The sequence below is a fragment of the Toxotes jaculatrix genome, chromosome 18, assembly GCF_017976425.1.
Source record: "Toxotes jaculatrix isolate fToxJac2 chromosome 18, fToxJac2.pri, whole genome shotgun sequence".
Taxonomy (NCBI): domain Eukaryota; kingdom Metazoa; phylum Chordata; class Actinopteri; family Toxotidae; genus Toxotes; species Toxotes jaculatrix.
In genome coordinates, this window is record NC_054411.1 from 17122254 (window position 1) to 17148958 (window position 26705).

Consider the following 26705-nt stretch of genomic DNA (forward strand, 5'->3'; position numbering starts at 1 on the left):
GAGTGAAGGGCTGAAAGTCAAATGATCACTTAAAGCTGCTGTTTCCTAAAGGAATAGTTTAATATGTGGGGAAACAGAACCATACTAGCTGTTTCCCCGTTTCCAGTCTTTATACTAAGCTAAGCTAACCGGCTACCGCCTGTAACTTCATTGATCTTCTCCCCAAACTCATGGTAAGAAAGTGTATAAAAGTATTCCACAACATGCTGAACTATTACTTCAAATTATGACCAAAAAAGTAAACAAAAGAAGCACAAATGTCAGAGCAGCAGCGATCAAACGTAATCTTATAATACAGAAGACTGAGACACCAGGAAAGGAATGAAATGATGGCTTTCGAGTATAGAGGAGAGTTGAAATACAAAGTGATGAGAACATAATGAAAGAGATTTATTTCAAGACTAAAGCAGGGAGGGCTGGGAGTTAAGAGTGGGAAGGTCACGTCACCACTGGTTTGCTTTTGGCGTAATCCAAGAGTGTGTAATTTTTTTCGTTCACAGCAGACACTGAACAGCTCTTTTCTGAGCGCCTCATGCTGCTTGTAACAGCCTTTCACATCAAGAGGTTTTAAATCTAAGTTAGGACTGAAATTCACTGAATGGATGCCAGTGAAATTGAATCAATCAAGTGTGTTATGAGTACCCAGGAAACTGACCACAAATGCGCATAGTGAAGCATAATAAACCAGGGTTACCCTCAGATTTCACCACACTTTTGTGCTTTAATTGCCCACAAGATGTATTGGCTTCTCTCTACTCAGACTCATGTGGCTTAATTTAATGCCCAAAGGACATAATCCGCATTGATAACTTTTCCTTAGCATCACCATTGCACATAAAAATGCTTAAATTACCACACTAAGCTTTAGTGAGACCCCCTGGTAAAAGTTTGTTATTCTATCTCGTACCTAACCTACAAGACTCAGATTTTGACTTTTATTTATGCATTTATGGACTATTGATTAAGGGTCAGAGGATCTGATCTTTTAAATTCAGCAACTGAAGAAGGGGCAGATTGTAAGGTGCCAGACAGTGTAAAAACATTACATATCATTGCTGTGGCTAGAAGAAAAAATGCATTTATACATTAATACAATATTTTAATGGTGCACTTTTCTCATATGTTCTTTCTTGAGTTTATGGCTTTCATTACTCATAAACCGCGAGGCAGAAAATATTTATGTGCTGCAGTTGTACTTGCCTTTTATTGAGTGACATAAAAAAAGGATCTCAATATGTCATTTATGTATGTAAGTAATTTAAGAGAAGCATGTGGGATATTTATCAATGAGATAAGTAAAATATTATTTTGCATTAAGTAACAGAATAAGCTAATGCTGAGCTTTTGATATCCCACCACACTATGCTTACTCAAGTTTTTGCATCAAAAAGCAAGTATTAAATCTAACAGCAAACGGTACATTTCCTTAAGGTGTTAATGTGCCTTTAAAGATAATAACATCTGTATTCTCACAGGACAAACATATCAGTGTGAATGACAGGACAATCTGCGTGTTGAGTGGTGATGTAGCGTCTCCATATCAACCCCAGAGGGCAGAGCCAGTGAGAACCCCGGAGGATTTAGTTTGAGCCAGCAGGCAGGCCAGCCAGACTGTTCAGGGAGCGGAGGTGGGGGGGGGGGGGGGGGTCCTTTTAGGCAGCTCTGCTTTGTGCAGACCATTGAGCAACATAAATTAAAGCACTAAAAGTCACATTTTTCAGATAGAACGGCAGCGTTAACACAATGCTGGGACTTACAGCCCCGTGAGAGAGGACAACGGAGCACAACCTATTTGCTGACAGCACATGGCGAGAACCAAGGGGATACTATGCACTGAAGTACTTCTGAACTCACATTTTACATCAATGGCTGAGAAACAGATGAAATGAAGACATAAATCTGATAGCGCAAGAGAAATCTGGGAGGATGTAAATCACAGGGCTCACAGAGTAAAGTTATATACTTCTTAATGTGCTCCCCGAGGGCCCCGTGTGTGAAGGTGTATTCTCTGAGGGTTTCATTAAGCACAGTGAGTTAATAAAACTAGTTTGTTTGCTTACAGATCTGTGTGTACATCCACATTAAAGTCGAGAAAAAACATTAATGTTGAACCAAAACTAGTTACTTTCAAAAACAATGTGCGTTATGTTGAGGCTAAAAATAATATGTGTTACACTTTGACTTCAGTCACACAGTTACCTGAGATCCGTGCAGAGCCTCCTCTGATGTAGAGGGGCGGAGCCTGGAAGGCGTAGATGACGTCGTTCTCAGCAATGCTGGTTAGATCGTCCTCATCAAAGAAGGAGCGATGAAACCCTGTGGAGTAAACCTCTGCCAGGATCACCTGGAGACCAAAACACATACACACACACACACACACACACACACACACACACACACACACAAACTTTAGTTTCCTTATTACAGTGCTACTATAAATCTTATAATGCTATGAGAGTGAACTTTGAACCCACTTGATGGGGTGCCAACAGTTGCACTACTATTATCACTAATCTCAAATCCAGCACAGTGTATTTTGGCAGAGAGAGCAAATCCAAGCCAATGGAATGCAAAGAAAGGTCAGAATAAGACACAAATTTACTATAATCACACTCATGTGCCAGTCAAAGAGAACCATGCTGCTCTGTTACAGTAGAATATGGTTTAAAATAGGAAAATTTAAGAGGAACCCGGGTCCACACTGAGTATGTCTTCCTGCTTCACGTGCTTCACCTGGTCTGGAGAAATTTTCCCCTCGTCGGCCACCATCCTCCTCAGGCAGGCTACAGAGCCAAAGAGAGGCACCGCCAGCCCGGTGCGCAGGTACCTCTGTCCTTTGGTGCTGAACACCAGAGTCACACACAGCGGCCTGCCGGAGATGAAAACACACAATCAGGGACGGTGGTAAATAGAACGGCCTCTATTTTGATTTCTGTGCCATTTCTACGGCAGCCTCCTCGACGGTCAAGAAGGGACAAAAGAAGACTTTCATGAATAAATCAATACATTTTAACATTAATAATAGATCATTAGGAGTTTTATGAGTGCGAAATAATGGAATATCTATTGCATTTTTAAAAACTGAGAGCGCTTGGCTCTGACCTCTCCAGAGTCAGCGCTGACATGAGCAGGGTGCTGGGACATAATGGCTTCTTTGAATAACAGTAAACTGACAAGATACAGAGGAACTCTATAAGGGACCTGTGGGAGTATGCATCTGTATGTATCTATGGCCTGGAGACCGTAGCTGGTGGCAGGCCAAGAGAAGTTATGTGGAGGAATGAAAGGGTGATGACAGGAGCAGTTTTGTTATTTATTTTCACCTGAATATAAAAAAATAATCAAATTAATCTCTATCTTGAGGAGGAAAAAATGAAATATTTTCACTGAAAAGAAAGAAAGAGACCTAAAACTGAAAAGTGAGGGAACAAATTCAAAACAAAACCACAACTTCAGCAGAAACCTGTATCCCAGAAAGATGTCCGCTGCATGGACTGAATAACCTCTACCTGGCAGCCGAGGAGGTTGGGTACAGTACATACAGATCATTGAGGTTGGGTACGGTACATCCTTGGAATGTAACACAAAGCTACTGTCTGTATCTTCAGTTCAGACTGATACTTATTCCACTTCAGCTGAAACAAAATATACAAAATAACATTTAGGATATTTTGATTATTTTCCTGAAATAATCAAATAATAAATCACACTCGTACAGTAAGTCTTCTTAAACAAAAGCTTTGCAATGATTGATGAATAGTGACATAAGAATTTTAAAAGTAGGAAATGACAGGTCAGAACTACATGTGGCCACAATGCATGATTAAAAAAATGGAGGTTGTGTATGATTAAATAATGACAAAGCCATAAATAAAAAAAGGGGGCAAAGTAGCTCATTTGACCACACTGATTTATTTTTTTAATAAAACGGGATACCGCATGCAATGGGAGGAGGTCCAGGTGAAAATAAAGATAAGGCCGGTTCATGGTTCCCATTTGGCCACGGACAGACGCGGACACGGACATGTTTCTGTTCATACTAAAATCAGGAGTATGCGTACACAGACACGTTCCCCACATGCAGACTGGAAAATATGATGGCGACCACCTGGCAGCAAGACGAAGCGCTCCTTTGGTTGCTGTATTTGACTGAACAACATGAAAAAGTCAACAAGAGAAGATCACTGTGTCTGTGCACTTTGAAAGAACAGGACCAAGGATGTGAAATAAACAGTGCACGTATACAGTGCACAAAACGAGCGACCAGCTTACTTGTCTGGAGCATTCACCATGCTCACAGTGCATGGTCTCAAATCTTTGGCTGCAGGTGGACGTCTGCAGATGATGGAATATGCCTCACGCAGCCCCACGCAGACCCTTGCATACATGTGCACACATGAACCATGAACTGGCCTTTAGTCTGAGGTGACTATGAAGAAAAGGTACTGACATACTGTACACGTCCTATATTTCAAAGCAAATTATCTGTACATATCCAAATAATGTACTGATATTCATTTACATATACTCATATATCTACAATGTGTGTAGGAAAATAAAAACTATCAAGGTCTGTGTAGGTCTGTTACATGCCAGCAATTCAACCTCCAAACTGGTTTACTGTTACCACACAATAAATTTATGTTGAGCTATTAGTTTTACTGTGTTTGATTCTGGCACCACTGGCTGTATGTTTCTGAAAGATCTGAGGGACCTACTAGGTTTATATTCTCCAGGCATATCAGAAACGTATTTTGGCCCTAAGCAATTAAGTGATCCATAAACCCACAGCCGCACTTTGAAGTTGGCTCTGTAACTAACTAACTAGAAGCCAGATTTCTGCATAACGGGATATATCTGCATAATTCTACTGGTTCTCGTTAGGCTGAAGTAGCATTGTTTTATCTGTATACAAACTTCTAAACCGACGTGTTTACTCCTGTTCCACTGATTTGTGTGGGGAACAGGAGACTTCAAAAGAGCACAGTAGAGAGAGTACAGTAAATTGGCAGCACTCATCAAGCCACTGCTCAAAGAAGTATCCCCAATTTATTCTAATTACATTTTTCATTCCAGTACGGACAAAACAAAACATGGCGACTGCTAAAACACCTCCGTACTGGGGACTAGACTGCATTAATCAAGAAAATCTTTATCTCCAGTGTTAATTTGAGATGATGATTACCTTTTTCTTAACTCACCTTATATCAACAGCCCTAATGTGTTGGTCAGTTAATGAATTTGAATAATGGCTGCAGTTACAGAGATAGAACATTCATATCCACATCCCATTTACAGAGAAGGAACCATAGAGTGTAAACAAAGCCATCCAACATGCAAAGTGCACGTGACTGCCAAGGGACACAAGCCCAGTGTTTGGATAGCTGGGCCCAGCAAATGTTGGTTTGGTAACAAAGAGTATGTGTTTATGGCTTACAGACATGATCTGGCTGCGAGTGAGCTGATCTCTTTACACAGAGAAATATATAAAAAATGCTTTAAAAGACAATCCATCTGTTTATCCCTTCAGAAGTGTTTTCTTGCACCCTCTCTGCCACACAGTAGGAAAAACAGGACGATGACTAACTACTCTTGGACTCGGAGCACCGTCAGAATGAAGCTCTTAAAAAGAAATTTCCCAAATTAGAAGGGATGCTGGCTGAACTTTCATGAACTGTTTTAAAGACTAAAAACTAAAAAGGAAGTAAATAATAGCAAGAAAAAAATCAGGGTGAGCCTTAGAAGAGGAATCAGCACACCTCTGTGTGTCAATCATATAAAAGATTTGAGCTTTACACACCGAGGCTGTGCTGTGTAAAAGGTACATTTTAGCCTGGATTACTCTGCCAATCAAATGCTTATGTGTAAGTCAAAGCGGTAGTTTCACTTTTTGGTAAATACACTTATTTGCTTTCTTTCCGAGGGTGAGATGAAAAGATCAATATCCTCATTTGTCCGTCAATATGTAACTGGAGCCAGTTTAGCGGTTAGCTTAACTCAGCACAAAGACCGGTAATGGGGAAAGAACCTGGCTGTGTTCAGAAGAAGCAAAACTGGCCTACCGACTATTCCTTTAACATTAAGTTGACCTCTGCATGGCTTTAAAATGGTTGAACTGGTGGATGGTTCATGTTAGAATTAAGGTTTGGTTTAGAATCAGTCAGTAGTATTTAGGCCCAGCTTGAGAGGTCAGACTCATGCTGACATATCCCCAAACACACTGTAAAACATACAAGAAACAGGAGCATTTTTGTCACACAAGCAGTTGCGTCTGGTAGAGGTGGAGGAGGTATGGGTCCCATCTACTAACAGCTCACTGCCGTGGGACAGGATGGGAGAAGCGGCAGGTTATGGGAGGCAAAACACATGATTTAGTTTCCAAAACATAGCAAAGACCAACAACAAGTACTGTAAGCATGTTGGGTGTATTTAAGTGAAAGTCAGCATTTAGAATCGAAAAACACAAGCCAAATGTTTGCATTAGGAATTTTCTGTGTATGTATTTGAGATAGAGACTGCTGCAGGACTAAAGTGAGAGAGACGCTGCCTGGAAAAAAAAAAAAAAAGAAAAGAAGTGAATGGGGTCTCCCTCCTTGAAAATGTCAGGATTTCCTGAAAAGGCTGACCCCTGTTGACCTGACATGGAGGCTGAGTGGGTGTTGTGATGTAAAGCTGAATAAGACATTGTTTCTCGTTGCTGACAGGGTTTTCCACCAGCTTTTCCTTTTTGATACCAGCCCTTCAGCTCCACAATGACTTGTCTTCCTACTGCATGTCGTGCATGAACAAAGCTGGGTGTTGTCCAGCCTGTTTTCTTATTGTAACTTATTCATGTTTTTGCAGAGTTCAGATTGGTAAATATGATGCCAGAGCCAGCAGCCGGCTAGTTTAGCTTAGCATAGAGAGTGGAAAAGGGGGGCTGTAACCTCAGGGTATCTGTTTCCAGTCTTTATGCTAAGCTAACCATCTCCTGGCTTACCGCACAGACATGACAGTGATCAGTTTTCTCTTCAAGCTCACTGAAAATGATTTTATTATTAAGACTTGTTTCATTACCAAATCAACACTGTAATAATAGTTAGGCATCCTAAACAGCACTGATATTACATGTTAATACTGTTAGGCACAGGTCAAACAATCATTCATTTATAAATGGTAAACTTAATTAAATTAGCAGTGCTCACCTGGTCTGGCGAAGAGGAATGGGGAGTGAGATGCAGAGGAAAGGGTCAAAGGTGTTGCTCTGTTTCAGACAGTGGGGGCACGTCAGTGAAGATCTGAGGAAAACAAAGCACAGAGTCACATTCGTCTTCACAAAAAAAGAACAACGACAACAGCTGTGCTGAGTTGACACAGACTTCCCAATTAATCTCAAATTCCTCCTGATTAGGTCTGGCAGGAAAGGAGATGGCTTAATCTTGTTACACAAGTGAACAACACAGGAAAAATGAACACGTTGTTCCATTCAGAACGCCTTGATCTGATGGTGAGAAAGGAAAAGTGATGTAACTGGTGAGAATGAGAGACACAAAGGGTTGGGGTTGGGGGGGGGGGGGGGGGGGGGGGGGTGGGCGCGGTAAGTAGTAGAAGAAGTCCCCCGGGGGGGGGGGGGGGTTGGTGCAATACACGGGAACCTGCAGAGGCGGTTTCCATCTTCTTGCATCACTCTCGCTCGTGCTACTAAAGCTTATGTGATGCCGTTACAGCATCTCAAGTAGAGAAAAGTAGGTATTTTTCCTAAGTGATGGCCTTTCCTCCTCTGCCTCTGTATGCACGTGACACAGATCACTGAAAAAGGAGATGACCAAATGCATATAACAGTTTTCCACTCAGTCGCTTTTGTTCATGATTACACTTCTTTCAATTAATCCCCCTTCCTTCACAAGAGGAAATAATTTATTCCAGTGAGCTAATTGTCTGGACAATGAGTCAGCGAGGCCACTAAAGTTAACAGGCTGATTGCTGGAAGTGATTCTGTAAACTATACTGCAACTAAATTCAATCTTTTGTCCAATATTTTGAGTTAATCTGTGCAGGATTTCCTGGATAAGACTTTTGGTAAATACACGATAATTAAGTGAATCTTGAAGAGGTGCTTTCTATCAGCCTCTTTCATTACATGGATTAGGAGTATCTCAGTGGGTGTAGACTCTATAAAAAGAGACAAAAACGACTTATTATTATTATTACACGAGTCGAATCGACATCAACCAGTCAGACACAGGAACAAAGCGTACCATTAAATTAAAAATGAAAACAAACAAACTCTGTTATCTTCATCTAAACCAGTCATTCCCAACCAGGGGTAGTGGTACTTCAGTACTTCAGCAGTTGCCAGGAGGTATGTGGAAAGACAGTGGACTAACCCAACAAATAAAAAAAAAAAATTAATCATAACTTGATTAAAAAAAAAAAATCAACATTCTGAGTCATCTGCAAACACAGGAACACTAGCTGTGTGTTGTGATTGAGAGTGAATAATAACTAGTGCACAAGCAAGAAGAGAAGCCTAAACAGTCAGCTAAAAACTAAAACTTCTTAAAACTAGATAAATGGCTTAAATAGATCATGTTAGATGAAAGTAATGAACTAACAGTTAACATTGTTAGCTAAAATAATGGATAAATGGTCGAAATAGTTAAAGGCAACAGAAAAAACAGATGAAATTCTATGAAAAAATGAATCTTTTATATAATTAATCATTTTAAATAACATCCAAAAAAAGGTTGGGAAGCACTGATCTAACTGATTGTGCTCCCAGGCTCAATCAATCTTCAGTGGCTGTTTTTCACACTCATATCCAGCAGCGACAACGATTTTAATCTGGTTTCAGGGGCCCACATTGGAAGCCCACGGCTAGGGAGAGCAAACCTGAGCAAGGAAGCTCTTAAGTCCGAACCAACTAAAAAATATTTAGTGGAAAAAAAGAACAAATAAAAGAAAGATTGTGTAGTATAATTAAAAAGATTCTCTTGAGAGAGACAACCATATTAGCAAAAGTGCAACTTCTCAGCCCGAATGTTAAAAGACTGTGGATGTACTTTGCAGGTCCTTAATATGACTGTGTAACTGTTCCAGAGTGAGGGATGGTGCTGCCGATATTCTCAGTGATTTTGACAAGTTATGCCTAATAAAAGCAGAAAGTACTGTAGATCATTAAGGAAACAGCACCAGTCGTTGTTCTCAGCTCTCAACAATGCTCTCAACATAACAGAGCTAAGTACAGCAGATAATAATGAAAGAACATCTACAGTAAACTTCTATGGATAAACATCCAGGGGAATATCTTTATTTTCAAGCAGTAAACTACAGGGTACAGAGCGACTATTATTACTCTGATGTAGTGTTTCATTTCATTTCTTTTATTACCTGCATGACAGACATAAATCTGCCACTGTGTGAGGTGAAATAATTCTTTATCGACAACAGTTTTGATTCAACATTTCTATTGTAACAGTATGGAAAGCACCATGCTGCACATGAAGTGATAATAGACTTGTGCGAAGTGTGTTGAGCATTTACAACCTTCACACGATATCCTACCGGTGGAAATTAAGCCATAGATGAGTAGTTGAAATGTGTTTTCCTTACAGGAAGGCACCTGACAGACCCAGAGGGGGAGGAGGGCGAGGAGAGAGGGAAGAAGGGGGAGCGAATAAAGCTCTATTCAAGCAAGCCCAGCTGACACTGGCTCTTAGTGGATCTCTCCCTCTTGGCAGAGCAGAATGGCTGCCCTACGGATGTCTTATTCTCGCCAGGAAACAGTCAGGGTAACTGCACTCCATGCATACAAATCACACTCAGGCTCCACTAAAACATAGATGTGCTCTGCGCGGCTCTAAAACACTTAAAAAAAAGAGAAAAAAGGAGCAAAGGAAGAGGCGATATTCTGGTGATGCTCTAATGGAGGAAGCGTGCAAAGGTTGAGAGGTATGTATCCCCCTGTCTGGGATGCAGCCATGCTCAAGAGACTCTGAGTCTGATTGCACTACAACACACCGCTGAAGCTCTGAATTTTCCTGACTGACACATCACCTTGGTATCTTTATCTAATTGATTTGCTTTCCTAAGAGAGGCAATTAAAAAACAAAAAAGTCTCAGGTTAAATTTAAACAGATTGGCAGTTAATTCTTCTCACCAAGCCTGGCAGCAATCCTCTGTTGGGGGATGAAATGTATTCGCCATGCTAATGCTCTGAAATGGAAAAGGCATAAACCTTAATGTGCGCCTCATAATTCACTAATTGAAACTGCAATATTCACATAATAAACAGAGCGATTACTGGGCCTGTAAACTCCACAAAGTACCAGTAATTCAATCCTGCCCTACAAATCATAACAAATCAGGAGATGTGATCAAAACAAGGGTCACACAGTGAGACGTGAGGGTCTTTCAGAGAAAATGGCGTCACAGTAAGGCGAGCTGTGCTCCCACTGAAACTGCACCACGTCGGTAATCTGAAACGCTCGGCTGCCCGTCAGGGGCTTCACTATAATGAACAATGCTTGACAGACAGACATTTTCATCGCAGTCTCCACTGACTGCAACCCCCATGCCTCACATACACACAGACAAAGATCGCGGTCTTTGATCTAATTTAAGATTTACTTACTTGATCAGAGAAGGGCAAGGGCAATAGATTTACAGATCAGTGACGACTGAATGAATTTAGATTTTCTGGGTGAAACAGAGGTAAGGCTTGTGTTATTCTGTGCTCTCTGGAAATGTAGCTTAAAAGTACATCATTTTAATCAACTCCAGGACGTGATGAGAGATAACATAAGTTAAGATCAAATAACTCGCGGCTTGTCTTCCTTGGACAGTGATTTAACGTGTTTGAACATGTATAATGGCTGCGATGATTGCATAGTGACAAACCAGGCTATTATACGGATAATTCTCCGGGCTGTCAACTCTAGATGCTGGATCACATCGGATATTGCATTGTGAAGTGTTACACAGGCAGCGGTGGGGGCCTTGGGACACGGCTCCTTCTGAGAAGAGATACTGACAATATATGCTATGGTACATACCATGGTACAGAGGGATAGAGGGAAGAAATTTATTTATATATATATATATATATACACACACAGAGTATTTGAGTGGGAGAGGGGAACAAATTTTGCCTGCCAGGCTGCTAAGACTGCTGCTTCCTGTCTAGACACACCCAAGGTCTCACAGCTGAAACATTTGACAGCGAGGGTAGCAATTAAGAGATGCGCCCTGACAGATGTATTACTGGCAGTCGCACAGAGCTGACAATTTTCCGAGGAATTGGCAGATGGAGGAAGGTGCCGACAAACAAGATATTAGCAGTTCAGTCTGGAGGGACTACTTTTTAAAAAGATTTATTTAATTAAAGATCAGATTTTAGTAATGAATCTACGGCCTGTGTACTCTGTCAGTTTGGTCAACGTTTTATGGATGGAGTCCTGATGGAGTTTTGCATCAGCATCAGGAGCTGGATACAGAAGCTACAGCTAACTGAGTAAATAAATCTTTCTTACCCACCTTTGTGGGTAAGAAAGGGATTTTAATATAAATGTAACCTAATGGACGGGATGATGCAAACGAAGAGGTATTGGCCACAGATTTTGAAACTCAGTGGATAAGAGCGAAGCACGAAGCTATATAAAAAGAGAAGAAGCCAAGAGGTGCACCTTAACTGAGTCCCATTACAGTGCTATTCAAAGCTGTGAGTAAATGAACATAGGTTAAATGTTTTTTTTTAACATATACATGCTTGCAACAAGTCTACCCTTGCAAGCTTAGTTTTCTCTTAGACCAGATCAAAAAAAAAAAAAAAAGTAGATTTACTAGTTTCCACTTAAATAAATATTAAAATAAATAAATCTCTGTGATCCCAAATACACCAAACAACATCACAAGGTATTACAATAGTGAAAATACTTCATTGCCGGCACAGCTAACAACCTCAATTATTTCACCCAGCATAAAAGGTAAGCTCTCTGAATAAGAACGTGTATTAAGGGATTTGTATTTCCCTAAGAGGCACAGAGGTTAGGGCAGCAGGGTACTTTTTCATCAGACCTTTTCAGTATTACTGTGTTTACCTGCTTCTTAATTACTGATCGGTGAAGATTTACTGTTCTAATCAGGCATCTGTGTCTCTGAGGTACTTTGTGTTAAAGAAATAATGACATCCCCCATTACATCTGCTGTATTTAGCAATTACACTATAATCTGATCAATGAAGCTGAAATACCATATAACTGTGGGTGGGTAGTGTGATGAGGACCTATCTCTACATGGGTTCTACACAATTATATTTCAGTCACTTATTCACAGCAACACTGTGTGGATAGTTCCTCTTGTTTGGACAAAACATGACATGTTCATAGAGACACCTGTTTGCAGTGGCTTTTTAGACTGTGACCTTTCTGTGTAACTGTTCACGTGCCTTGAATTGCCCCCCCAGGGGACAAATAAAGTTATTGATTGATTGATTGATTGATTGATTGATTGACAGTCACACATGACATGACATCTTCACATGGTGGTTTGGATCACTGTGCGTTCATAAGAGCACTGCTGATGATTAGTTGCTCATTTTCAGATTTGATTTCTGGCAGGTGTATGTGTTGTATGTTAAGTAAAGACACTCACTTGTACTGAGCCTGGAAATGTTCCTGGACAAAGCTGTGCTGGATTCGGGGCTGCTGGGACTGGGACGGGTCAGGAGACAGCGCCTCTTCGGCTCCACCGGGGCCCTGCAGCACAGAGGAGGCCACCCATAAACACAGAGCTGTCACACTGTCACATTCTTTAAAGATCCATCATACATTGCCCAGCTTGACAAGAGCTACTGTGAGAATAAACTCATACTCTACATAATAGTAGTGCAGCAATGAAGTTGGAAAACCGAGGCTCTTGTGGAATGCAGCCTCAGCACATTTTTGCTTCTCTTTGGCAATAAAGTAATATTCAAAAATGGTGGAAAGCACTGACCTGAACATAACCCCCTGGGAAACCTGTCTCTATTCTTTCATCTACTCACCTACAACAGAGAGGAAGCTGGCCTTGGATGAGGATAAAAGAAGAGGGGGAAAAGATAAAAAAACTAAACTGAATCTGATCACTGAAAGACTTGCAAGGTCACAAACAAATGTGTGGGATGGAACAAACAGGGAGTGCACAAACAGGGAGTGTATTAATGATACTGAACTGAATAACCTTCTGCATCAGTTTTACTGAACAATAAATAAAGTTTTCTTTAAGGTTTGAACACCGTTTTTCATTTCTTATGTAATGGTAATAATGGAGATATCTAGGTTTTATACACTACAGTAAATATGAAGCTAGCATCAGAATCCCATTAGCTTAGCTTCATAGCCCGTGACATAAACCTTCATTGTTGTTTTTACGTTTCTAAATTTGTTTAAAAAATGTCTAAATGAAATAAATATGATGTAGCGTGTTGCACTGCGAGCTTTCGAGGTGCCTGCAGGTGGATTTTTCAGTAGGGCTAGTTCTATACACTAGCTCATTAACACTTCTAACTGGTTGTGCACAATATCATAATATTTCCTTTACAGGCATGAAAGTGTTTTCAATCTTTTCATCTGACTCTCAGCAAGAAAGCAAATGTGTGGAGTGTCTTTCCCAAAATGTCCCTGTGAAATGTCTGCAGAGGACTGAAATCTAAAACTGCTAAAAGTTATAATAAGTCGTGCTGTATCAGTGTTTGGATATATACCAGCTCCATTTCACACCTTACGGCCAGGAAAATATCCTGAAAAACATTCTTTCAGTTACCAAGTGGTTCTGCTTAAAAGGCCATAATGTTGCATACAAGCACCTTGTTAGCATTTCTCTGCTCGCACGCTATCAATCCCACAATAGCCTGGCGTAAAAGTCAGGTACTTGAGAATGCATTAAGTCATCATATCATTTCAGCTGTGCTTTTCCACAGGGCTGGCTGGGCCAAACGGAAATGCACTTTCCAAGCCTTCTCTGTTGACGTATGCTCTCTCTCTCCTTCTCTGTTTACTATTCCTCTGATTTCTAGCTCCTGGTCCTGTACTGGCTGCCACTGTTCCCAGGCTGGTAGCTCGACCATGACCTCCGCTGACAAACGGAGCTGAAAGGAGGTTTAGAATTTCTAAAGGGGAGAGGGAGGTGGAGAGGGCGTGTCTGAGAACTCAGTGTGAGGCGGACACAGACAGAGACACAGGACAGTCCTTTACAGTTCACCACTATTTCAAATCCCGAGTCTTTTCTTCTAAAAGCATGTGAGCTTTGCAGAGGGCCGAGCGCGAGACTGAAACCTGACCTTGCTGCTGCTGCTTCAACAGGCACGCTCAATGACAAACCTCTTCCTCCTCTCTCATTCTTTCCTCTTTGCACAGACGTCAGGATTTTTCAGTTGCTTTGTCAATTTCTCCCACGAAACATCAGCACTGCCAAAAGGGGAGGTTCCACCCAGCTGATCTTGTTACGGATCCATCTAACACATGCAATGCAAGGTTAGGAATTATACAAAAGAGGGTAAAATGCAGCCCCTCAGACTGCTTCACTCCCTTTTTCCTCCACATACTTGGTAATGGATTCCATTGCTATCTTAATGCAGAGATAACAAGGCAACGTTCAGGCCACCGAGTGCAGACACAGTCAGTCTTATCACTTCTCAGAAATCCATGCCCAGCTCTGCCATGTCAATAGACTGCAAGGCGTCAGCTGTGTGTTAACAGTAGCTGTTGATGATACAGGCATTTAAGAACAGTGAGAAAGTGGGACAGGTTACATGCCCACTGACATGTGGTTCTGCTAAGGCCTAACTCATCTGAACTGATCGCAACCCGATAGCGATCCCTGTAGAGTAACTTCTGCTGGTCTAAGAAATGATTTTACAGGCTGTTAAGCGACCCTGACAGAACAGGGGTCCACATCTCAAGAGGTGCCATGTGCCGGTCTGAAATTGAGATGCTATCTTTGAAATTGGTTGTCAGAAAAATATGCCAACTTCAGACTGATAAAAATGCAACAAAACAGGCAGGCGACAGAGAGGAAAAAAAATCTGAGAAGCTATTTTTAGAGTCAGGTCTGACCAGTAGACGGCTATTACCACAGGGGACAGAAAAATGGGAAATACACAGGGTGTGAAATTTCACTTTTTACACTTTCCTGTCGTATTCTTCTCATGAATAAGCTGCACAATACATATATACAATACACACACACTGAAACATAGCAGATTTTTTGTATTTGGTTTGGTTTGTCACTTTGCAGCCTACAATACAGGTACACAGATTTCTCCGGCATCCACGCCTCACGCATCCTTGTTCTGCATCAATTTTACTTAGTAAAATTCCCTACGTCTGGAGTCTGGAGTAAATTGTCTTGCTGCCTCCTGTGGCAGACATAGTGGCAACTGATTTGGTTTGTCTTGGAGGAGCTTACTGTAGATTGGTTTGTTGTTTTTGGAACAGCTATTTCCAACCATTTTGGAAAGGGGAAGTGTTGAGTTCTTCTGTTTGTGCCAGACACTTTCCATTAGGGCATTTCTAAGTAGAAAGTGGTTCCCTTTTGCCATTGGTTTACTAGGACTTTGTTTTGGGTCTTACCAGGGGTATTTTAGGATCAATATGGGCAGGAGTACCTTTTAGCAGTTAATCTAACTAAGCTGAAAAGTGGGTAGAATTTCTAAAACAGCAGCATCTGTGGTTCAGCCTATTTGACTGGTCAGAAAGTTTTTAATCCAGCTCTTGTGCAACCAGACCAAGATGGTCTAATAAAGGAGGGTCTCAGTCAACCGCTGCATTTTATGATTGCAAATATGAGATTTTAGCATAATTTCAAAAGTTAAACTACTATGACATCCATCTGCTGGTCATGAAGTCTTCACGTACGCCATCTACATTTGTAAATCACTGTAAGATGTATGCGTGTCAGCTGTGAAATGGAACTGAAACCAGGGCCACTCAGACCTGAAAAGGTAACATGGAGAAATATAAACACAAAAAAATGTACTACTGCTAATATCTAAGATATGTCAAGCCAGAGAACTGTCTACCTCTGCTTAATCCATAAGCCTCAGTGCCAGGAGAGGGGCGTGTGCCAGTGCCCGAGGAGCAAGGAGAAAATTAAAACTCAAATCCTTCACCCTGGCACCTTAGTGTGCTGTAATTGATTTCTGGGATTTAGATAAATGACAAAGATATAGCATGCAACTGAGTGGTGGGCTGGAGCCTGGCCGCTGGCTCAGCACTGTCAGCAAGAGGCTGGAGTTCACTGACTGTGATTTTTGAGCTGACTGAAAGAGGAAGAGAGAGGGACCAGAGTGATGGAGGAAGCTGAACGTGATAAGCGCATTGTTGTGCAGCTGGCTGCTGAAAATCAGACAGCTGCCTGAAAAGGGTCATTTTCTTCAAATAGCAGGGAGCACCAGCTGATATGAGGGCATTTAAATGGGAAGGCCATTGTGAAATATACTGATAACTTTGGTTTCCTAGATAGTTATTCATGCTGACAGTAAAGACTCTTCCCTATAAGGATTATTTTTTCTATATAATATGAAAATTGACAAAAGTTCATGCTGTAAATGTGAATTACTTTTTTTTTTTTTTTTTTTACTCAGAAGACTTTCCCACACTGAGATCAATGTTATTAACATGAGTTTTGGCAGCCTTGGAAACAGCGCTGCATTTACTCGTTATCCGTTTCAGCAGTGAGGATGCAGACTCACAGATGAGCAGCTCACTCAATACCATGTCTCAGTTAAATCCAAGACTGTTGACTCCTGGTCATCTGTGCTTCAGTATGAAAGCCTGAAATCGCACAGATTAACGGCGCACTCTGTCCCATTGGGGAGGCTTTCAATAATTCACCCAAAAAATGTTGCTGGGAGTGATTCATCTCTGCGGGTAGATCCGCTGCAAAGGAACTCAGGCACTCTCACTCCACTGTGGTGCAAAATCCAGGAAATGTGCCCCCCATCCCCATGCTCACAGACCACCTGTCTCATCCTGATGGGTTTTCAGGGATGGGGGAGGTAGATCATAAAGGTGGAGGGGGGGGTGGAGTGTTCCCAGTAATGGCCCTGATGTGAATAATTTAAACAAGCCGTGGAAACACACAGGGATGGACGTGTAGTTCTGCTGGAGAAAGCACTATAGTGGGGTGATTGAGAAAAAGACCCAACAGCACCTAAACCCCACGGTGATCCTAACAGAGAGAGAGAGAGAGGGACGCAGGAGGCGAGACGGAGAGATATGGGTCAGGAGTAAAGGCACTGCATATTGTATGTTTATCGATAAAGACAGATGGATATGGAACGAAAGAAAAGAGTGTTATTTAGTCACTGAGTGTGTAGGAAAGTCAAAGTAGTACACACAGCTGACGTACAGAGCATTGATAAATAATGGACAGTCTCTTTCAACACTGCCTCCTGTCGTGTGCATACCTCTCTATAAATAGACCCAATAATAATGATACTGGAAGCTTTTCTGTCCGACCCTTCTGCCCATTATCCCCTGTGGGTGATCCCTCCGGGTGGGGTGCATTTGTTGCACGGACATGCTAAGTGCACAGACGTCAGTGCATGGACTCAAACTGACCTCAGGGTTGTAACTGAATGATTGCTGTGTGGACAATAGATGTACAGTTATACAGTCATACAGATGACCCCAGTAATCTAACCAAAACACAAACAAGACTAATGTCATTAGTGAATCTTAGCATGCTAACATTTCAATGTGTGGTCAGGACGAGTTGATCAACCAACGCTATGATTAAAGAACAATCCGCTCTATCACCTGAGCAGTAATCCTTACTGATTTATTTTCAATAATTTCTTCTTGCACTTTCAACCATGAGTTTGGAACTGGACTTCAATTAACTGTAAAAATGTGAACAACAACAAAGAGAGAATGAACTACTACTTCAAAAAGAAAAGGCTGATCAATTCCATCTGAACAACAGAAACATCTGAAATGTTCAGTATGATTTTTAAATCATGAGGTTGAGTTTTCTGTCAAAAAAAAAAAATCATACAACTCCTGGTATCGCGTTTATCATGTAAGGCTAGTTACAAAGGCTGTTCACTGAATCCCAATTGAAGAGGTGCAGTGAGAAAACCCTCGCTAGGCTGAGAGCAAGAACCTCATGACAAGAGAGCACAGGCCTCAAAATGAATTTCATCATCACCAGATGGAAATGAAAGGGCTTTCAACAAAAGAAATGAAAGAGACGGAGGAGAAAAAACTGTGATGGATCAGGGAGACATGGTGACAGGAACAAAAGCCAAGATGAGAAGCTGGTCAGGAGGGAGGCTCCGTTCTTGTGGCCTAAAAAGTCTTGATGCACCGCGTCAACGCACTTTGTGACAGTGTTACTGAGAAAGAATATGACAATAAGAAGCTTTTTTTTTTTTACTAATACGGTTGGCATTGTTTTCACCTTGTGAGTCTCTGTTTTTATGTGTCATCATGACAAAATGTGGTCCTGGACACAGCTACTTTAGTGGGAACTACTACATAAGCAGTTTTGAGTACTTGAGTACTGGCAGGTGCTGATATGTCTGTTTGTCTGTCTGTGGGCAGATTTTGTCACAGAGATACCATCACAACTGAGTAATACACAATCATGAAACTTTACAGGTGTGTAGTTGAGATCAAAATGAAGGTTTGGTTTGAAGATGGGTGTGGCCCGACCCATGAGTACTGAGTACTTACGTAGTAATGTGGTAAAGACTACAGGGTACTCGTGGGTTGGAACACCATGGCTGGTGTGATCCTTAAGCCTATTTTTTGGGTTTTGGTGTGATACAAATGAGTCACATTTTAAAAGCAGGACATGAGAATCATGAGTGATACTGAACATGACCTCAGCTTTACCAAAAGTCCTTTGCTAACCACCCAAATAATATGACCTCAGAGCGAGTCATAAATAAAGGACGCTGACTGGGAAAAGTATGTGCTCTCTGTGGTCAGTCTCTCACAGTAGGAAAGATTCCCAGCCACTCACTGTCTTCTCTCTGTCTGAGTTTACATGCCCTGCTGGGTTTCCACTGTTTCTTACCAAGAAATGGACTGGAGGCTCTAACACAGGTATGGATGTGAGTTTGACTCTGTGTCTGCCTTAAGAAATTCTGCCTGTAGTGAACTGGCAACTTGATAAGGAATGTCTTTCATCCAGTGCATGCTGGGATAGGCTCCAGCTGTATGAGTTCATCACAGGTAATAACTGATGATGAGCAGGGATGCACCGCATCACGCCCTTGATGGAATAGTTAATTATGCTAATTTGTTGTCTTGCAGAGTGTTAGACAGGAGGAACAACACCACTCTGGTAAACAAAATAAAGCACAAGTGGGTGTTTCCTAAAATGTCAAACCATTCTTTTAAATAGATAAGGTCTTTGACAAGTGTCACCAATCCACAACAGACAAAGTTTTCTGTTCTGCTCCATTCATTTGCAGAGGTAACCCACCAGATTTAAACTGAAAATGCTGCTCTGTCCATCCACATCACAATTACAAAAGCTGGGGCATCCTTAGCGATGAGGGTTCATGTGTTCATGTGAATAACTTTGTAGGACTATAAACAAACAGTAAAACCTTTTCAATCTGAATATGAGCAACAATCAGGCAATGATAGCCATATTTTACACTGCATGTTTCTTTCAATGGAGAACCAGTGTTTTAAATGTGAAAAGATATAACAAACATTTGAGACCAGTAGGTCCAGTGCAGCCAGTCATTGTTTACTGGTACTATACAGGGACATGGCACAGGGTATAAGACACAGACTGTTTGAACTGCTGGTGAGTATGACTTTGTGAGATGTCTCTTAAGAAGATTTATCCCACCTTTAAAGAGAGCAGCAGGAGAGGCTGAGGGGGAAATTAATTCTAATGAAGGCAGGTTGGCCTCCTGAGCTGATGAGGTTTATTATTACCCTCCTGCTTCTGCGGCTCATGCTGATGACTGTGGCGACACAGATGAGGATAAAATGACTGCACACATCAACAGAGACTCACAGGAGCCTCTGGTACCTGCCCAGTTAGGTAGAGTTTGAATGGTTGTCACAAACAGCAATTAATATGTTAATATACACATATACACTCGAGTGTTGATAGAGATTAAAGGTATAATATTGTAAGAATGCACATTGTGCTGTTCATTGTTAGTGAGGCCTGATTAATAATTATTGTTTTGTTTTTTTTTAAATCCATTCATCTTCACAGGCAGATTCAATTTTACTAAAGATAACACATTAAAACTGGACTTGGCGTGACAGGCATGCCTCCCTGCTTAAATTATTTCTATCAACAACTGTTTAAATCATTCCAGTCTGCCTGGTTTCGGGCAATTGAATTGACACACTCTCTGGAAAGCCACCACTCAGCAAATCTGAATCACTTAAATTGTTGGGGTAGGTGCTGTCTGCCAATCAGGCCCAGGAGGGCCGGGGATAATTCGTCTGTGTGAGGGAATTTCTTTATATTCGACAAAGAATCAGCCAGTTGATGTAGCTATATTTCTCCACAAAACACGATTAAGAGTTTTTTTATGCAGCTGATTTAAACTTTTAACTGATAAATACTGAACTTTTGAAGTGATTAGACCCTGCAGCCTCTCCGAAAATTCAAAAACACACTAAAGCAAATGGTAACCTTGTTTCCGTTTATTTAAAAGCTCTCCACAACTTAATGAGGAAATGTTTTCTGGGCTTGGCTCCCTGCAGAGCACGAGTGCAGTTTATAGAAATGTCCTTTAACTGTTCTTTAAACCAGTGGTGATGTATTGCATTGTCTAGAGCAGTCAGACAGTTTTAGCTTAATTGTGTCTGTGCCACAGTGAGCAACCCCAAGCCTACAAAACCAGCTCCTTTTTTTTTTTTTTTTTTTTAAGAAGACACATTAAGTTCATTTTAGACTTACATCCACACACAGATATCTCTCATCTCAGCATCTGTGGGGGGTTTAAAGCTCTTAGCCAATCCACGCTGATCTGGGTCGGAGGTGAGAGAGGACCTCAAGCACAGAGAGGTCATATTTGGACCCTTCCCTCCAAGCTGCTTTTCCAGCTGGGTGGCTCTGAGCCACAGGAAGCCATTTCGGCTTGGCAGGGCAGACAGAATCAAAGGCAGAGCGGAGAGGAGACACACACGCACACAAACAGCAGAAAACGCACACAAGAATCGCAATGGACCTTTTTGCATCCAGCCCTGACAGTGGAGTGGGGAGCGGCACTGACCACACACAGGCAACTGCACGGCTCGGCTGTGGGGTTAGAGGTGCGCTCACGGGTGTGTACTGCTAGAACACGTGGAAAGAAACGAAGTTTGAAATCTTGGTACAACGTCTGGGTCACTGTTTAGATGTGTCTAGACAGTGTACAACCACCTACGTGGTTCAAATCAAATCTCCAGGAGGGCCACGTTGTGTCTGTTGTGCTGTTAATGTGTCGGAGAATGTGGACCAGGTTTATTATCACCAATCAACAAGGCAGGAGTGTTTTTCTGAAAAAATACAGGACAGTGCAGACCTTCTGACCCTGACAGCTACTGTACAGTTGGTCGTCACTTACATTAGACAGATAATCTTTCTTATATTGCCTGAGTTCACATTAATTGGGGGTGTTAATGTGTCTCTAGGTCGTACCCCTTCCTGTTCACCGAGATGGAGTTACAGATGGACTTATTAACATCACTGTGCCACACTGTTTATGTAGCGATGACTCCTTCACATAAACTAACACTAAAAATCCTACTGAGTTGCTAATGCTAATGCCAAACGACCAGCTTCAGCAGAAGAGGCTAACAGCTACTCAGTCACCCTGGGTTGGATCCTGCTCATCAGACAACGGAGAGAACTGCTGCAGTTATGTTGCTAACGTTGGGGCTAAGCAGTATGTTCCAACAACATCCAAAACAAATACCATAAACTTTCTAAGCAACATTGAGCAAATGAACCACATGAACATGCAGACGACACATCAAATTATTTACAATATGGACAACATGCAGCTTGTACCACTGGGGTACAATCAAATTCCCTGAAAGAAGTACTCTCTGAATATAGTGATGGATGGTGTACAGTGACTGCCAAAGATACTTGTGGCACCTCAGACAAAGCACACAAACACACACACACACAATCAAACCTAGATATAAATATTAACACACTCATGTACAATATTTATACACATAGAAAATTGCACCTACAAATGTACACAGTTGGTTTTATTTTGTCTTGCTGTTTGTTCAGATGTTTTAACTTTGATTTAAAAGCCTTATCAGGGATGAGAGCTACAAATTAACTTCATCTGTTACACTACTTACCTGTATGTAACAGGGTTTATCTTTATGGTCCCTGTTAACAAAACCAATAAATAAAATAAAAATACAAGGAAAACGGGGTTAGACTATTAAGTGCTTAATCTGCTTTGTCCATTCTCAAGTTGTGCATTACAATAATATTACAATAATATTTTAACCACGGCTATTCATTGAATAGCAAGGAAAGTGAGTCAGAGCACTGCTATTTCAACAAATTAAATTATGTCTTTTTAATTTTTTGCTCAAATATCAAATTTACTTGGATTTTGCAGTGATTATGGGCCACGAGAGTGTTTGAAAACCACAGTTATCATGGAACAACATGCACTTTGTGTTATGTCACTTTTTTAAAGATTAACTATCGGCTGTTAAAATGCGGTGATTGAGTGAGAAAATTCCTTCAACTTTGCATCCCTGCTCTCAGCATCTTTGTCCAACTGTCACAGCACTATAGCAGAGGCTATCCACTCGCTCCTGTGAACAGGAAAGCCCAGGCAAAAACTCAGAACATTCAGATCTTTCAAATGTAGTTTTCCTGTTGATTTGATGATTATAAATTAAGTTCAGTCTTTTGTGCCCCCTCTTGACCGGGCACATTTTGCAAACAGCTACATTCCCCGGTTTCTGCAGCAATTTTTGTCATGTAGAATCAGAGAAGTAATTTCTCTCTCTGTTTCCCCATCTCTCTGACTGTCACTACTGCTTACTGTCCCCCCCCTGCCTGTCGCCACACTATCGCAGAGAACTCAGCCTCACCTCTCCTCCTCTGTAGTCGGGCTGCACAACAAGTGTCTCTTTCTTCCTGCCACTTACAAAGAGCCACATTCATAAAGCCTGAGAGAGAGAGAGGGAGAGAGCGCTTCACACTTGCGCTGTTTCCTCAGTGATAAACGATCAACAAACCAAGGGAGAATGTACACCACATGGGTCAAAGCCATGGGGAGTCAACGGTAAATGTTAGAATGGGTGTAGTGTATGTCTGCCTGTGTGTGCTTGGGATTGTGAACTGTCACCTTCCATTGCAAAAAAAAAAAAACAACAACACTTCAATTCCAGCTACAAACCAGTGTGACACTCAGTGCTTGAGACTACACAGCCAGTCCAGGGGGACTGTGGATTGGTGTGTGTGTGTGTGTGTGTGTGTGTGTGTGTGTGTGTGTGTGTGTGTGTGTGTGTGTGTGTGTGTGTGTGTGTGTGTGTGTGTGTGTGTGTGTGTGTGTGTGAGTAGGGTGGGTGGGGGGCTCTGGCTCTTTCTTTGGGCTCTGGCTCTCCTGTGCTAAGTGGTAACTAACAACACATGCTCAAAAACTATTACCAAAGACCCACAGGCTCCTGAATTAGCAGCAGAAAAGGATTGAGCTTGCAAACTCCTTGGCTGTGAGTGGGAACGTGCGTGGACTGGTAAACGGGCCTGACGCCTCCCATCAGCCTGGCCGTGACCCTGGATGACTCTGCCAGCCAGCCGGCACCACCAGAGCTCCAGTGGGACGGCAGCGGAGGAGATTAACACTGAGGTGAACCAACAAACAAGCAAAAACACAAAAAATTCACAGACCAGAAGTGAACCTGAATGGCTCTTTAAGGTTTTAGAAGAATGTGATTTAGACACTTTTCTTTCATCTGCCCTTTTCCTGCCCTCAGTGAGGCCCCCCCTGCTCTTCACAAAGCTTCTTTGTGGGTGGAGCAGTGATAGAGGCCTGCATACCACAGCTTTACTGTACATTCTTACAGAGATACAGCATGTAAGAGCGAATACAGGGAGAGCAACTTAAGGCAAGGAGTCGACCGCAATTTAAGAGGAGACAGAATTACTAGAATTCCCTCCCTTTACTGATACTGAGGGGAGTATCTATCTGACTGCATGTTTCCTCACTGATAAAACTGAAATCCATGACAACCTTGGTGTCTGCAAAGAGCCCACACTGGCTGATGGCAGTAGGCCTGGACAAACATAAGAGACAACTGTCACAAGAGATTTTTTGCTCTGGACAGAGGCCACAGCGCTGCTCTCTTGTTCTCCGTCTCTCTCTTGCTGCAAGGGATATTTATTCATATGCAGCGTATTTCATTACAGGACCGTATTCTTCTGAAATGATCCCTAATTAAACATGTCACAGGATTTTTACAGTCGCATAAAATGGCACAAAGATTAACAGGCGAATGGACAAATTATAGACTGTATCATCAGGGCTAATACAGCAAGCTGTGCCTCCAGCAACTTAAGAGCTACTGCTTAGGCATCTACTGAATGATTAAGAAAGAGGAGACAACCAGTAATTATCAATAATAAGACATTCCACTAAAAACCAAATAAGCCAGCCTCATAGTGCTACTAGAGAAAAAGTCAGAGGATCACCAAATCACCAGAACTCATCCTCTGGGAACCATGAATGTTGCCATGCTGTTAGCAAAGTTTCTGATTTTCACCACTGCATTTTGAAAGACTCTGTATATTCATTTGATTGTGCATCTGGACAAGGCAATAAATGTTGCCACAAAGGTGCTACGATAATACAACTCTCACAATCACTGTAAAATTCACAGCACACAAACTGGCAATTTAACCTTATACAACTGTGGTTTGATGATCTGCTTCTAAAATATTCAACACGCACCCTCCAAAATCCCACTGTTAATTCACTGTTATATTCATATTGTTATTGCTTGTATTTTAAAACTGGAGCTATTCAACTTTAGCTTCAGTGGCTCCGGCAAATGTCAGCTTCACTTTTGTGTTCACTCCAGCTTGTATTGGCTAAATAAGCGTCTGGTCCCTGGATATCAAACATGTTTACCATGCCGGCTTTCATTCAAACAGTGCCACGATATTGTTTACTGTCTCTCTCATGATGCGGAAGCCATCATATAGCAGGATCCAAGATTAAGTCAACACTTTTTTTTTTTCCCCCAAAGGTCTGTGTCCTCCACACCTCACCGGCTCCTTGGGTGTTAACAAGGTGCAGCGACATTCTCCCTGTGGTGCTGCAGACTCATCATGACAGACCTTATCAGCAGCTCTCCAGCCCTAGCCTCCTGTCATGTCCTCTATAGATTCATGTACACTCAAAGACACAGTCCAGACCTCCCTCCCCCCACCCACCAACCTCAACCCATCGTTCACTCCCAGCCTGAATTAAAGAGCGATTCAGCTCAGCTCAGTTCATGTGATATCAGAGTACTGTGTATGAACAATAGCAACGCAGGAAACTTGGGGGAGTTGTCAAGTATGATTTCCACTGATACAAGGAGCTGGAGTGCCAAAGTAGATGAAGGTGAACTGTGGTCAAGTCAGACACACTCACAGATTTCTAACAATGTCTCTTACTTTGTCTCACGGCCTCATTCAGTCTCTCACATTGCAGTGGAAGGATCAGGCTTCATCCGTAGTAGAAGAGAGCAGCAAACGCTAAACTTGAGCCAGAGAAAAGGAGCTGGGCTGACATCCACAGATTAGCCAAATTTTTCAGTATGACCTTGGCTTTGTAATGATATGCTGTGCTGACAGCGCGTTTCCCAAAAACATTGCCTTTTCTGCAATGGAAGGTTGCATGTCGGTCATAGCAATTTTCAGAGAAAATGTAGAGCCTTGGGAGCGTAAGACTTCCTGATCTCGATATCTCCCGAGCTCACAATGATGAAACAACAGAATAAATCATATCAGTTACTGCCCCAGGAAACAACAGGCACTGAGTTTGAGTAGATTTATTTGCAGTGACTCACCAACTAGACCAAGTGTAACACTTCTAACAAATTATGCCACTGGTTATCACCCTGATAAAACTACAAAAAAAAAAAAAGAAAAGAGGGATGTCTATTTCAAAAATGAAAACATGTTTTTAATAATACATGAAAATTCTGCTTTAATGTCTCCCAGCAGAACAGTTCAAAGTTCCATTTAAAGAGTATCAGGATGCACCGTGCCTGCGGGCCTACCTCGAGGAGGAGCTGCGCTGAGAGAAAATCAAACACCAAATCGCCACACTTGTGCTTGTCCTTGTCCACAGGCAATCCATTACACACAGAGCAAGAGTGCACACCTCAGACTGGCGCACTGGTTTCAGAGGTATGAAAACTGCACTGCTGAACGAATTTTGAGACCTGGAGCTAACCTCTGAGGAGCTAACGAAGATGATGCTGTTTGAGGAATTATCAAAACACTTCTAGACAGCATTATCAGGTGAGACCAAGTGCACAGGCCTGAGACACAGTTTAAAAATAATTCAGCTTCGTGTTAATCAATGTGTAAGTTAACATGCATAAAACAATGATCCGTTATCCCATGTAATGACATGAAGTAATAATGTCTTCACTGTGTGTGTGTGTATATATATATATATCTCAAGCCACAGGGGTTTATGATATATTATGCATTAATTCATGTATTTGATCACAATGAGTCAT

The 26705-nt window shown here is 41.7% G+C and overlaps 1 protein-coding gene across 2 annotated transcripts in view; it reads right to left on the reverse strand.

Annotated features, from left to right (window-relative positions):
- usp43b (ubiquitin specific peptidase 43b) overlaps window positions 1-26705 on the reverse strand; it is a 56881-nt gene that overhangs the window by 23823 nt on the left and 6353 nt on the right. For both annotated transcript variants that reach the window (XM_041063418.1, XM_041063417.1), the window contains exons 3-6: window positions 12631-12734; window positions 7185-7277; window positions 2734-2869; window positions 2200-2344 (exon numbers count right to left, since the gene is read on the reverse strand). In XM_041063418.1, coding sequence (XP_040919352.1) covers window positions 2200-2344; window positions 2734-2869; window positions 7185-7277; window positions 12631-12734 — 478 coding nt within the window. The remainder of the gene's footprint in view (window positions 1-2199; window positions 2345-2733; window positions 2870-7184; window positions 7278-12630; window positions 12735-26705) is intronic.